At 41.1% G+C, this 14,374-nt stretch overlaps 1 protein-coding gene across 1 annotated transcript in view; it reads left to right on the top strand.

Annotated features, from left to right (window-relative positions):
• ST7L (suppression of tumorigenicity 7 like) overlaps positions 1–14,374 on the top strand; it is a 75,867-nt gene that overhangs the window by 39,408 nt on the left and 22,085 nt on the right. The window contains exons 12-14 of the mRNA XM_015411065.1: positions 1,411–1,561; positions 3,127–3,219; positions 7,022–7,161. Of these exons, the coding sequence (XP_015266551.1) occupies positions 1,411–1,561; positions 3,127–3,219; positions 7,022–7,161 (384 nt within the window). The remainder of the gene's footprint in view (positions 1–1,410; positions 1,562–3,126; positions 3,220–7,021; positions 7,162–14,374) is intronic.

The raw sequence follows: 14,374 nt of genomic DNA, 5'->3' as shown, positions 1-14,374 counted from the left end.
TGAGAACGGCTTAGATTCTGTTTTGTGAGTGGCATTATCCATTAAATACGATAAGATTAGGAGAAAAATGTAATGTAACAGTCATGATATAGAGCCTGCCTTCCACCTGTGGAGCGAGTGGTTCATTCAGATACTAGTCATTGGAGACAGACCAGAGGTCCTAACTATAACAATTTCCAGTCTTCCTTACTAAAGAACCTTATTAGAACCTTCCTGCAAGGGTGATACTCCAACTAAGATGGAAATACCATTAGCTTCTCCTGAAACATGGACCTCAACAGCTACTGATGGCAGTTGCATATTATTTTTAATGCTTATGTGACCTAGTGTTGTGTCCTGTTCCATCAGTCTTCGACTGATGTGTTGTGATACACAATTTTGTTGTAATTTGATTTACCGAGGATGACTGGGCAGTTCTGCCACTACTTCCTTCATGCTGAAGGTGTGGGAAGGACAGTCATATATGATCAACAATTAAAAACAGTCCTCAGGTTGAAACTGTGAGTCCCACCCTGGGGGGGGGGGGAATTAAAAACTTCTACATCTTGGGAGTCATTCTCATACAGATCTAATTCTTTGTGCGTATTTGTTTTTGCCATCCTTATCCTGTGTATAAATCCAGTGATCTATGAAGGGAATGCAGTGTTCTTCCATAGGCCCACATTTGCACAGTAAACTTCATTCTTTTTTTTAAGTGTTATTTGAATTGGAGTTTAAAAATACATCAGTAACATGTTGCAAGTCCAAATATGCTGTAGACAACAAGAAAAAGGGATATCTGGTTTACAGCTGGAATGGTGGGCCAGGGTTAGGTATGCCTATAAGATTTCTGACTAGTCTTGCTGGGTGGAAAGCTACTTGACCCTGCATGCCACTGTAATTTTCCTTGTGACTTGTGTTAGCTGACTTTCATTACTGAATGTTTTTTAGGGTTTTGTTTAAAACATTCTCCCAAGAACCGGAGTTCAGCGTTAACTCTTAACGGGGGTGGGGGGGGGTGTCAAAGGCTTGTTCTACCATGTGGACTAAAAGGTTTCTCTGATTTCCCCCCTTAAAATACCTAGCTTCCACTTTGCCTCAATCAGCTATTAATCCTTAGGACCACTTTGTGTATGACAATCTGATATATGAATGTGTTAATCTTTTATAACACAAGTCCTATATACTTTCCATTTGTTTGGGAGTTAGAACTATGCATGCTGGTCTGTGAGGATTTTGTCAGACTATTAATTTGCATTTAAATAATAGTCAGACATTGTGTTCCAAGCACAGGCAAGATCTCCTCACTTAAGTGATATGCACAGAGAGCTGAGCCAAACCTAATGTTGTAATATTTGTGGGATTGTGTATCAAAGAACTAGCCACAATGCCCTGTGTAATGTCATCTCACTTCATGCTTTTTTCTTTTAGTACTTGTTAGAAATGAAAAGCTTAATTTTACCTCCGGAGCACATTCTGAAACGTGGTGACAGTGAAGCAGTGGCATATGCTTTCTTCCACCTCCAGCACTGGAAGCGCATAGAAGGGGCCCTTAATCTCTTGCACTGTACATGGGAGGGCAGTAAGTATCCTTTTGTCAGTGATGTGAGCCAATTTCTTTCATTTAAAATTGATACTTTAAATGGCAATCTGAAGTTTCTTCTGGCTGTTCAGATGGGTGCTGTGTAAAGCTCCCTTGATTTTTATATTATCATCATAAGTGTTGGTCTTAGACCTGTTGCTTTCTTCCAGACAAAAATAGCTATTTTCAGAGACTGAAATACATTTTCTTTTTATTTATTTATTAAAACATTTATGTCCTGCCTTTCCTTGTGGTTCAAGGCAAAGATAAGTCCCTCACACACAGCAGTGCCTGAACTTTTGCCACATGAACACTTGAATTGGTCTTCCTGGTCCCATTGTACACCATATTTCCCATTGTAACTGGGATCTATGTTGCTGTTGTTACTTTTTGTAACCTTTTTATTATTTGTTAACTGTATAAGGAAATATTAATAAAAATGGTTCTTTCCATAACTCCTTGTGGAGATTTGTGGATTTTCAAAGAATTGCTCTGCAGATTGGCTGGTGAATGTGGAATCAGATGCTGACTTTAACATACAGTTGCACATAAACGTAGTATCTCTCAGGCATCCTTTCCCCTCCCATCCTTTGTTTAAAGGAGGTTGTTGAAGCTTGTGGCAAAACCTCTAGCCCAGTCTAGCTGAATGCAATATTGGAGCCTATTTGAAGAGGTTCACTGCAGTTGTGATGCCAGCAAAGAAAAATGTTTTATCTCAGCTACTAATACATCTGCACAATGCAATTCAACAGAGCCTTTTTGAAGTGGAATCAGGCTTTTGGTGCCCGGTTGGCTGGACAAAAGGTGAAGTGTAGCAGCCCACTGGTAACACTTTCATAAGATACTTGTAGATTTATTTACCTCATTTGTACCCCACCTTTCTTGCTGAGGTTGAAGGCAGATTACAAAACACAGTCAGCATAATCTCATAAACAGTGCAACAGGACAAGGATTATAGAGCTAGAAAGCAATGCAAAAAAGGTCTGAATTGCCACAGTGCAGAAAGTGGGTTACAGAGGTATGCAATAAAAGCAAGGTGGTACATACAAAGAACACTGCAGTGATTCTCACCCAATCTTAGTTGGATGAGAACAATATTAGAGGCATCCTCTCTTTTTATTAGATCATTTTTAGCTTGTTTTGTGTTTGGATGCCAGGAGGGAGTTCAGGAAACATGGGCAACCACTGTACGTTGGAGCCTTGTCTAACATGGTAGGTGAAAGTTTGTAAGAGTATAAGTGGGTTGGGGGGAATTATCAGTGTTTCTGTGAGAGGGAAGGATGGTGCCTCTTTTGAAGAGGTTTAACCACTTACATCTGTCATCCATCCTGGATTTGCAACTGAAACTGCCTTGGTAACCATGCTTACCATTCGTTGTCTGGATAGGAACAGAAGTAATTCCACCCTCCTTCTCCTTTGGGATCGCTCAGCAGACTACTGCGTTTAGTAATAACATCTTCTAGATGCTATGCAGAATGCAGAAATGACTCCAACCCTAGTAGACGGTAAAAATGTTAATTTTGCATGAGTCAAGTAACAATGATTTTCGTCTTTTTTTCCTTCAGCGTTTAGAATGATCCCGTATCCATTAGAGAAAGGTCATCTATTTTATCCCTATCCCAGCTGTACAGAGACAGCAGACAGAGAGTTATTACCAAGTAAGTAACTGTTCTATTCAACTATAATCTGCTGGTTCATGGAGGGGTGCACTGGCCTATGGAAGAGCTCCTTCTGCATGGCCTATGAACTCCAGTACTTTCTTTGTGATGTTATGGGAGAGTGTTGTGCTGTGCTGAGTCCTGTAATGTGAAGATGACTGAGAAGGTGGATTTCTTTTTCTAGTGCTTCCAAGAGGAGTTAAAGAAGTAGGCTATAATTGCCTCCTCTTGTGTTTTCACTTAACTTCAAGATTGGTTAAATGTTGCCACTTGGTTTTATATCACCAAAGTTAAACCTCACCACTCCTAGTAACCTTTTAGATGTCATCAGGATCCTCATCCTCTCTCCCAGCCTTCTTCTGTGCAGCCTGGGGAAAGAAGCATGTCCTCATGAGTCCTGCTCAATGCCCCTTTTAAAGGCAGCCCCACACACTGTGCCAGCTTCTTCTTTGCCGCCCACTTCCTGTGGCTGGGGCCCCATCCTCAAGGAGGTAAGGGCTGCTTCACAGCATGCCTTTCTCCTGGTTCCTCCCCCTTACTTGTTTCTTTTGACCCAAATAGGCTAGGACTGCCCTGGAAGGGCTCACCATTGCCCTTTTCCTCACACTGCCAATCAGCTGGGTGTCAGAAAAGCCCTTAAAGGGGTATGCCCATATGGCACTGGTTAGGCCCAGCCTCCCCCAGTTGCTGCCCAAAGTGCTGGCCAGGATCTTAGGGTGACTGGCCTCCCCATCAGCCACTCAGAGCTGGCCAACAGCCTCCTTTTTCTTTGGCAGCTTCTAGCTGGGAGTGTGACAGCTATTAAAGTTGTGTTTATTTCAAACGTGTATTCCTAAATCTGAATGAGCATTTCTCTCTGGTGGGAAGAGACACTGAATTTACCAAATTCAGTTAGTCCTTTTTATTCTCATTACATAGGTACTATCGATGGTGTCTGCACTGTTTGTATCACTTAACCTGTGAAGCTAGTTCATCCTTTCAGAGACCAATCTGTAGAGCTTGATTGAAGATTTGCTCCCTTGATTGGTGTAGGCTTCTAAATGACCATGGCAAATGATAAAGAAGGTCAGATAGGGTAATTTTGATCAGCACAGAGTCACGCTAAAGTGTGCTGTGCTGGAGAACTTCAGAATTCTCTGTGTTGTGGGCATACTCTCCACTGCTCTAAATGGGACTGGAATAGTTCATTTACAAAATGTGTGTAAATTGAAACTTCAGTTAATTGATCATTAAAGTTCAGCAGCCAAAAAGAGTGCTCTCAGACCTATGTGGATTGGGACAGAAGAGGGAATGGTGCTCACAGACAGTTTCTAATGTCCCAGGAACCATAATATGCCCTTTACACCAACTGAGTCTCCTAATCATTTTAGGATTACTTCCAATGTAACATGGTTTCTGTTTGCGTGCACATTAATGTCATACAGATCGTCATGTAAGATGGTGGTACATGCCTCTGTTCCTCTTTGTGTATGTGCAGTTGTCACATAGCAGCATCTCACTGTGGTTCTTGTGTTTCTTCCTGTCTGGAAAGTGCTTCCATCTAGGAAGTAAGTAACATTTTGCAGCACAAAAATGTTTAATTCAGGATGCTCTATGTCCATTGGTACCTTGAGGAGAATCATTGCTTTTCATGGAAGCTATGACTAGTGGCTGAGAGTTCATTTTATGAGACCCTACAGCCGGGGTGTCAAACATACAGTCCTTGGGCCGGAACCCGCCCATCTAGGGCTCTTATCCAGCCCGTAAATAAGTGGTCATTACCTTTACTGCCAGATGACAGAGGCTGTGCATTATGAATTTTGAGTAAAAAATAATATAATTAATTGGATTTGCCTATGTCCTTTGTAAAGTTTATATTTCCCGTCCCTGGCATTACATTTTATGGCACACATGACCCGGCCGGCAAAGTGACATTTATGTCCGATCTGGCCCTCGTAACAAATGAGTTTGACACCTCTGCCCTACAGGTTCCACACAAGACTTTTGTCTCTGTGCACTGCCCTATAAAGCTCTTTTGTAGATTTTCTTTTTGAGAACATTGAGATTTTTCAAGTAGCTGACTTGCCCCCTCTTTTTTTTTTTTTTTTTGTCATTTGAGCACATAGCCTAGAAACATATCTGCTTAATTTGAGGAAGAAGTGATGTCAGAAATGTCTGGCTAAAAATATTGTAAGTAAAATCCTACATATGGGCTGCCTCCTTTATTGAGCCGTCTAATAGCAGGTCTCCAGGTTTCTCATTCTGCTTCAGGGTTCTTCATTGGCATCTCTGATTAGATCAGAATAGAGGTTCTCTTCTAGTAAATCATTATCTTGAGTCTATGAGTGACCCTTTGTAAAGCTACCTGAAAATATACTTCTTGCTTGCTGAATGTGAGGGTTATAATGAGGGGTTTGTTTCATGCTAGGTGCTGGTGAGATTCTGTTAAGTGTTAACTTCTGCATCTTGGGGAGCCCTTCATTTGCAAAGTGTGGAGTGCTTATTACCAAAGCACATCTGCCACAAGGGCACTTGCATATATGTGGTTCAATAAAAGTGTTTCTTACAAAAAACCTTGAAAAGCTCTCTTTAAAAACTAATTAAAATCTGCCCCCAGACTGCTTTAAATTACTCATTTCTCACTCATGCAGGATATTGCTCAAGGAATGCCTCAGCTAGTGACTAACCCTAAGCCGTGGGTTTCCCGGTAAAATTAAACTGCAGTGTGTGCAGACATTTCAGCACAATCACTCACGCATTCCTGTTAAATTTTAAATACAAAGCTATCCATAAATAAAATCATCTTAACACTTTTACACTACAACTCTCCAGTGGCTCTGAAATTTTAAAAATGCAACGACTTGGATTTTTTTAAATGAAAGAACTTTTTTTTAAACTTCATTCAGGCTTGCACTAATATACATCTAACCACAAATAATGTGCCATGTATTCAGCATTCTTATAGATCCTTTTTCCATCTTATCATTTATATTCAAGTTTGTAGGTTTTGTGGAAATCTTTCTGTTCAGGCTGTTTTCAACTTAAATTTTTCTTATCTTTCAGGGAGCCTTGGATTTATAAAATATGATGGCTGTAATTAGAAGTTTCTGTATGAATTAGCTAGAGCCAATTGTGTGAAGGAAATGCGGGCATAGTCAATGTAGTTTCTGCTTATAGTTTGATTGTGGAGAAGGGAGATGAGGCAATTCATTCAGTCTGCTGTTATTAGTACTGGCCCAGCAGAGAAAAATTAAGTGATGCACCTTATAAAAATAAAATTAATGGAATTTGGGAAGTTTAAGTGCTTCACAGGGATCTATCAAATTTTAATCAAGGTGCAGGATAAATTTGGCCTGCAGTTTCCATATAGAAAAAAAAATTAATTTAGTTTTAATTCAGTTTAGTTAAAATTAGTTTGGGAAGAATGACTTGCAAAGATCTGAATTGGCCCTTATATAAGTTCTATGGAGTTTTTACAAGGAAACACTGGCAGTCAAAAGTGCACCCCCCCCCCCAACAATCACATCATATTGCTTGAATGGTAAATGCCTTGCCAACCCCAGACCACTCTCTGACAGAACCTACATTTCAGTAAAACTGATCATATTTTAGTGTTTTTTGGGAAGTGTATTTAGCATTGTGCTGTATTGCAACATTTGTCAACAATGCCGTTTGTTCCATCTTTTAAAAATCCAAATGTATAAATAAAATTGTGACTGTTTTTTAACAATCTGCAGTGTGTTTTCTCTGCTAAATCATGACATTTATAAAATCATTCCCAAATACCTGAACTATTAAGTAATTATCATCTTTTTTGTTCCAGCATTTCATGATGTGTCCGTCTATCCTCAGAAGGAGCTTCCTTTTTTCATCCATTTTACAGCAGGGCTGTGCTCTTTCACGGCAATGTTAGCTCTCCTCACTCATCAGTTCCCTGAACTCATGGTCATTTTTGCAAAAGCTGTAAGTATTATCTCCACTTCAGAGCTTACTTAAGGGTTCTTGGTGCAGTAACAGCCTAGTCTTAACAGCTGAGGGGGGAAGGGTAGCTGTCTGTCAGTCTAAAATGACTTCTTTGCCAGGTACTTAGTGAAGCAGAGTGCTGTTTAACAATCCTCGTTCCTTAGCTGTTGGGGTGCTCTTGTATTTGGTGTTGAAGGCTCTCAGGCTATTAGTTTTTTTGGGGGGGGTTTCAGTAGTCAGAGCCAGTTTGGTGTAGTGGTTAAGTGTGCGGACTCTAATCTGGGAGAACCGGGTTTGATTCCCCACTCCTCCACTTGCACCTGCTGATGTGACCTTGGGTCAGTCACAAGCTCTGGCACAGCTGTTCTTGAAAAAGAGCAGTTTGTGTCAAGAGTTCTCTTAGACCCACCTACCTCACAGGGTGTCTGTTGTGGGGAGGGGAAGGGAAAGGAGTTTGTAAGCCGCTCTGAGACTCCAAGTGAAGGGCGGGGTATAAATCCAATCTCCTCTTCTTCTTCTTCTCTCCAAATGGGTAGCTCAGGGTTTTGTGGCATCCATGACAGCCATGGGGTTGTCCTAGAACATCATAGTCCCAAGTAGGACATGCACTCAGTTTGGTTTTCTTCTCTGACTCAGTTCAGTATGGTTAGGGTGTGGAGGATATCGCAGTGATTCTTTATCATGGAGAAAGGTCTGGGCTTCTGGACCTCTGCAGAGTTAGGGGACCAAGTAAGATTGTTGCCTCAGGAGGCTGATGAAACCAGATGGTTTCCTGACAGCCCTTTAGGAGTTTCCAGTTATCATAGTTGGTGCTCTTGTGCCTTCCTCATTTGACTTATGGAATGAGGCAATTGACACTATGACCCTTGCCCATTTTGTCTTTTAGTGGCTATCCAAAGAGTATAGCATGGGTGGGTAAAGTGGTAAATTTCCTAAAACGGTGTTTGGAGGAAGTAATGGACTGGATGAGGGCTAATAAACTGAAGCTCAGTCCAGATAAGGCTGAGGTGATGTTGGTTGATTAACATTCCAGTCTTGGTTTGTGGAATCTTCCAGTTCTAGATAGGATTGCACTTCTGTTAAGGAACAGGTACACAAGTTAGAAATGCCTTTTGATCTGGGGCTACAGATGGAGGTTCAGATATCTTCTGTGGCTTGTAAATCACTTTATCAACTTTGGTCTGCCAACTGCAGCCCTGCCTTAAGGAACAGTATTTGGCCACAGTTCTGCATGGTATGATTCCAGATTGAACTATTCCAATACATTTTGTGAGGCTGCTGCTGAAGGCAGGTTGGAAGCTTCAGATTACTTCTTCGTGGTCTCATAGGCTTTGTGCCTGTGTAGAGCTCTATTTCGAAACTTCTACAGCTACAAAGTAAATGTGAGAATCCCCTTTCTTTCCCCGGGAACATAGGTTCAGACCATGCACACTTATTTCCCGCTCAATTCCTTTTTGTCCATAGCAGCAAATATAGCGATTAGGTTGTTAGCAGGGGTAATGCATGGGGAACACATCTTGTCAGTCTTCAGTTTTTTTACACTGGCACCTGGTTTGCTTCAGAGCTCAGTTCAAAGTGCTGGAATTGCCTTGTGACCTCTGTTCAACCTGGGACTACAGTACCTTCATTCATATATACTTGACAGTCAATGGAGGTTATCTATGGAGGTCCTGCTCTATGTGTTCCCCACATGTTTAAGCTAGGTGAGTGTACAGCAAAGACAGGGCCTTCTCAGTAGAGGCTCATCTGGTGCCAAGTTTACAGTCTCTTATATGTCAGACAACATTTTTTTTCATCCCATGCATTTTAGACGCCTTATAGTCAGTTTTTAAGCTACTGTATCCATGGCCTATATTTTTCTGATGATTGAGATAATTTTAATGTTATAAGATATTTACAACTTAATATGGTGTGGGTCTTTTGCTGGCAGTTTTAGTTGTTAAGTCTTTGCATCTAATAGATACTGTCATTGTAGCTTTAGGGATGTTAATGATTTTTTGTTGTTGTTCATTGTTCATCAAAACATTTATATCCCACCTCTCTACAATTGTATTAAGTTTTTTCATTCAGCATCACTCAGAGTTCATTTTAGTTCTGAGAAAGGGATTGTTTAAAGGTGATTCCTAAAGATCAGCTCCCAGTTACCACTGTGTCTAAGTAGGAGGTTAATATATCGCCATTTATAGGCTATATAAAAGGGAGAGAGGGGACCATGTTAGGCCACTTAAATCATAGCCAGTGATTTGTTAGTAGTGTTTAATAGTATGAGAATACTTAGACTATAAGCTCTCTGGGGTAGGAAGTTGGAATTTTCCCTTTCCTGTTAACCATTATCTGACAGAGGAACTTTGACTTTCGAAAGCGTATAACTCAAAAACCTTGTTGGTCTCTAAGGTGCTACTGGACTCAAATCCAGCTCACCTAGCAAAGTTACACCCTTCTGAGTCTGTCGGCGTCACTGGAATCAATGGGATCATGTTGCTGACAAGGTGTTGTGTATGAATTAAGTGGGAGCTTAGGGAACAGTAGTGTATGGCCCCACATGGTTTAGGAGCTGTCACATTAACACATGAAGCTGACTTATACTGAATCAGGCCTTTGGTCCATCAGGTCAGTATTATCAGCTTTTCTTTCTCAAGTTTACCATCTTTCCTCACCTATTCTGTCTTACAGTTTTCTGGAAAAAATGCAGTATTTGATTGAAATGTACTCTGAGCTGCATCTGTACTTTCAGTGTTTTATTGTGTTTCAAAGTAAATTAATTTGTTTCATATGATTAAAGGGGGGGGGCTTTGGCTATGTAGTTAGAAGGCTTGAAGGCTGCTGATTTGAAGAAAAATGAGGATGTTTTCACTTCAAGTTCTGTGGTCTCGCCACAATTCAGTGGGATGTTCTGAATTTTACCAAAGGTAGATCAATTTATAAGAATTAGGTTATGCAAATTCTGACTTGTAATTACTTAACTTTTCCTACCTCTAGTCTCTATCTCTGTAATTTTTAAAAATGTTCTCATATTGGTAATGGAGGGTAGTATGCATTGTGTTGATTTTATTACAAGTCAGAATAATAAAACTGACACTGGCTGGAAATGTAGAAAAATGAACTTGCACAGCTTTCTTCTGTAAAATAATGTGCTTTCTGCTGGTGGCAAACTCCATAAGTGACAGAATGTACAAGACTCTTGTGCTGAATCAGTGTATAATGCTAATCTCCTATACCAAGGAGATTAGCTGAATCAGTGTATAATGTTAATCTCCTAAACCAAGATAATTCTTATTTATTGCTGTTGATTTCAGTGGGCTTAAATGGGTGTAACTGTGCTTAGAATTGCACTGTTATAGCCTTGTTTTATTTTATCTGTGCAGTTTCCATTTTTCTAGTGTAGCAGATGTGGCAAAGTAAAGTTCTAAAACTTCATGAAAGGGACTTTAAGGGGTGTTTTTCCCTTAAAAATTTAGCATAGAAGCCTGGGAAAAAGAAGAAGAAGAGATTGGATTTATACCCCGCACTTCACTACCCAAAGGTGTCTCAGAGCGGCTTACAAACTCCTTTCCCTTCTCCTCCCCACAACAGACACCCTGTGAGGTAGGCGAGGCTCAGAGAGCTCTTGACAGAAACTGCTCTTTTTCAAGAACAGCTCTTATCAGAGCTATGGCTTGCCCAAGGCCATCCAGCCAGGTGCAAGTGGAGGAGTGGGAAATCAAACCCGGTTCTTCCAGATTAGAGTCCGCACACTTAACCAGTACACCAAAAGAGGTGGCTCATTCTCTTATGAAAGTACAGCTGCTAACACTACCGAACAACATACATTCTCACTGTGTAAAGAAAATCACTTTATTTAGAAGATGTATTACTCGCTTTTCAGTACAAAGAATGGCAAGGTGGGGTAAAATCATAAAAGTGAAAAAAGCTCACTGTAGCCAATAAAATCTCCAGTTGCAGGCTGCAGCATATTGACTAAAATGCCTGTCTGTAAAGGCATCCTGTTCTGAATCTGGTGCATGAGGCATAACCCATCAAACAAACTGGTGAATTTTCTACTAAGAACAAGTACAATTTTCCATTGTGTAACCTGCAGAATAAATGGAAAGATGAGACTCTTAGAAGTAAAAGGGGAGAGTGTTATGGAGGCACAGAGTAACTACAGTTTTTTTTTCCTTTTGTGAAAGGCTGCCTGCCCTCTGTCATGCTTTAAAGGCCCATTCAAATGTACACATCAATGGGAGTTATCTTGCGAGCATCTACTGAATTGTCTGTCTCGCCTGTTCTGCTATATGTTGTGTTTTTTGCAGGCTTTCCTCCCTCATTTATTCACTAGGATAGTAAGGCTGGTATAGTAAAGGTAAAGGTTCCCTTGCTCGAAAGCCAGTCGAATCCGACTCTAGGGCTCATCTCCGTTTCAAAGCATAAGAGCCAGCGCTGTCCGAAGATGTTTCTGTGGTCATGTGGCTGGCATGACTAAACACCAAGGCGCACGGAACACTGTTACCTTCCCACCGAAGTGGTACCTATTTATCTACTTGCAATTTCTTGCTTTCGAACTGCTAGGTTGGCAGGAGCTGGAACTAGAGATGGGAGCTCACTCCATCATGCGGCACCCGGGTCTCGAACTGCTGAACTACTGACCTTCCACAGCCTGCAGTTCAGCGTCTTAACCACTTGAGCCACCGCAGGCTGGTATAGACTGATGCTAAAGGGGACCGTAAATACTGGTTACTGAAAGTTAGGGATGAAAACAACTCATTCCCTTATCATCTGTTAGGAGTAGATACAGCTCTGTATGAACTGTTGGTCTGATCTTAAGTATACCTATACACAGTTAAAATGACCTCCCTACCAACTTCCACACTACCTTCTAAAGTGGTTCAAACATTTTGGGGTGGAACCCATGTCTAAACTTACAGCAGTTTTTGGGACCTGCCTGTGAAGTAACTTTTATACTATTTCCCCCTCCCCAGCATAAAATGCAGGAATCTCACATCAGTTAATAATAGAAATGTGGAGTGGCAGAGGAAGGGAGACAGAACCGTTTAGGCAAGAGAAAGATATTTTTTCCCCAAGGATTCCCCCCCCCCCCATTTCTCCTGAATGAAAAATGGAAATTTTAGGGAGCATGGAAATGTTTTCTGTTTTGGAATGAGTAAGATGCTTTCTAAGCAAGGATTTACTCAGTATGTGAAGTCCCCCCCCCTATAAATCAATATTAGTAGATTCCTGTGTATAAACTGTAAATGCATACGGTATTTGTAAGGGTGTATTGTTTAAATGTAACTAATTTGATCCACAAGTAGTATGTATAATGTGTGTGATGATAATACACAATTAAGGAGTTTGAAGTATTATAAAGTTTTAACTTGCTATCCAAATACGCTGCTAGCCCTATTGTGACAAAGACTATTTTTGTCCAGATCATATACTTTCTTTTATTACAAAAATGCATATTTTCTATTTTCAGCATTTATTTTTTCATACCTTTCAGATATATATGCAAAATAACAGCAGCTAGCAGTTCTTTAGCTCCAGTATTGGAGCGTATGCTCACAGTTTTGCTCAACTGAGGCATTTGCAATGCTGATATAAAGGGAGTTATATCCTTCTAAATCCATTCAAGTCAAAAGGCTCAGAAAAGAGTAACTCGGTTTAGGATTGTATTATCATACTTGTAAAATTCAGAATATGTTGAATAGTGCAATTTTATGTGCTACCTAAGTTATAAATGATGCATTATATCGCAGTACAATGTTTAGCTTTGATAAGAGAGTACTGCTTATATTTCAGTTTCCCCCAAAATGGCTATTTAAAAAAACAAACAAAAAAAACACCCCCATCTTCAAAAATCCCAGATTTTTTCCCCATCTCTAGTTATCACTGGACAAACATATTTTTTTCAAGTTTAGTGTTTGTAAATATATGTTATTGCTTAGCAACAGGCTGTACTTCATGGTCATTTGGCATATTAGGCAGATACAAAACCAAATCTGCCACTTTCTCCCCTGCTTATCCTGCTAGTCCTCCCACCTGTGGTGCTTTGTGATCCTGAGGCACAGTTTAAGAACTGCTACTCTCAAGCAGGGGCGTAGACTTTCCAATTTCCCGGGGGGGGCTGGGGCTGGGCCAGAGGCATTGCTATGCTAGGAGCAAGGGTGGCTGGAACCAGTTGCCCCCGGGCAGGGGTCTTTTTGTGGAAAAAGAGGTGCAGGAGCTCATTAGCATAACTCATTAGCATAACTTATCTGCATATGCCACACCCCATGACATCACCAGAAGTGTGTCAGAAGGCAACACCCACCGCTCAGGCTCCACCCCAAAAATCTCCAAGTATTTCCCAACTCAAAGCTGACGAGCCAGCTTTACACTTTTTGACTAAAGACACTTTAGGTTTCCTTTGCTCTTGCAGGGAAGCTACCCTACAACCATGAAAATACAGATCTCTCTAGGAAAACCTCCAGCTAGTAACCGGATTGTTGTTGTTCAGTCGCACAGTCGAGTCCGACTCTTCGCGACCCCATGGATCATCTCCCGCCAGGCCCTCCTGTCTTCCGCCGTCCTCTGAAGTTGGCTCAATTTCATGTTCGTTGCATCGATGACACTGTCTAACCATCTCATCCTTTGCCGTCCCCGTCTTCTTTGACCTTCAATCTTTCCCAGCATCAGGGTCTTCTCCAGGGAGTGCTCCCTTCTCATTGGGTGGCCAAAGTATTTGAGCTTCAGTTTCATTATCTGGCCTTCCAGGGAACAGTCAGGGTTGATTTCTTTTAGGATTGACTGATTCGATCTCCTTGCAGTCCAAGGGTGCATCAGGGTCTTCTCCAGGGAGTGCTCCCTTCTCATTGGGTGGCCAAAGTATTTGAGCTTCAGTTTCATTATCTGGCCTTCCAGGGAACAGTCAGGGTTGATTTCTTTTAGGATTGACTGATTTGATCTTTTTGCAGTCCAAGGGACTCTCAAGAATCTTCTGCAGCACCATAGTTCAAAAGAATTTTTTTTATGTCTCTACTTTTTATCATGCTGTTTAGGTTCGCCATCGCTTTCCTCCCAAGGAGCAGGCGTCTTTTAATTTCATGGCTGCAGTCACAGTCTGCGGTGATCTGGGATCCCAGGAACGTGAAGTCTGTCACTACTTCCACGACTTCCCCTTCTATTTGCCACGGAGTGATGGGGCCGGATGCCATGATCTTAGTTTTTTTGATGTTGAGCTTCAAGCCCACTTTTG

This window comes from Gekko japonicus, unplaced genomic scaffold (assembly GCF_001447785.1).
Source record: "Gekko japonicus isolate JY-2015 unplaced genomic scaffold, Gekko_japonicus_V1.1 scaffold610, whole genome shotgun sequence".
Taxonomy (NCBI): Eukaryota; Metazoa; Chordata; class Lepidosauria; order Squamata; family Gekkonidae; genus Gekko; species Gekko japonicus.
The sequence above is the reverse complement of the archived record's forward strand: the minus strand, read 5'-3'. Positions and strand labels throughout refer to the sequence as shown.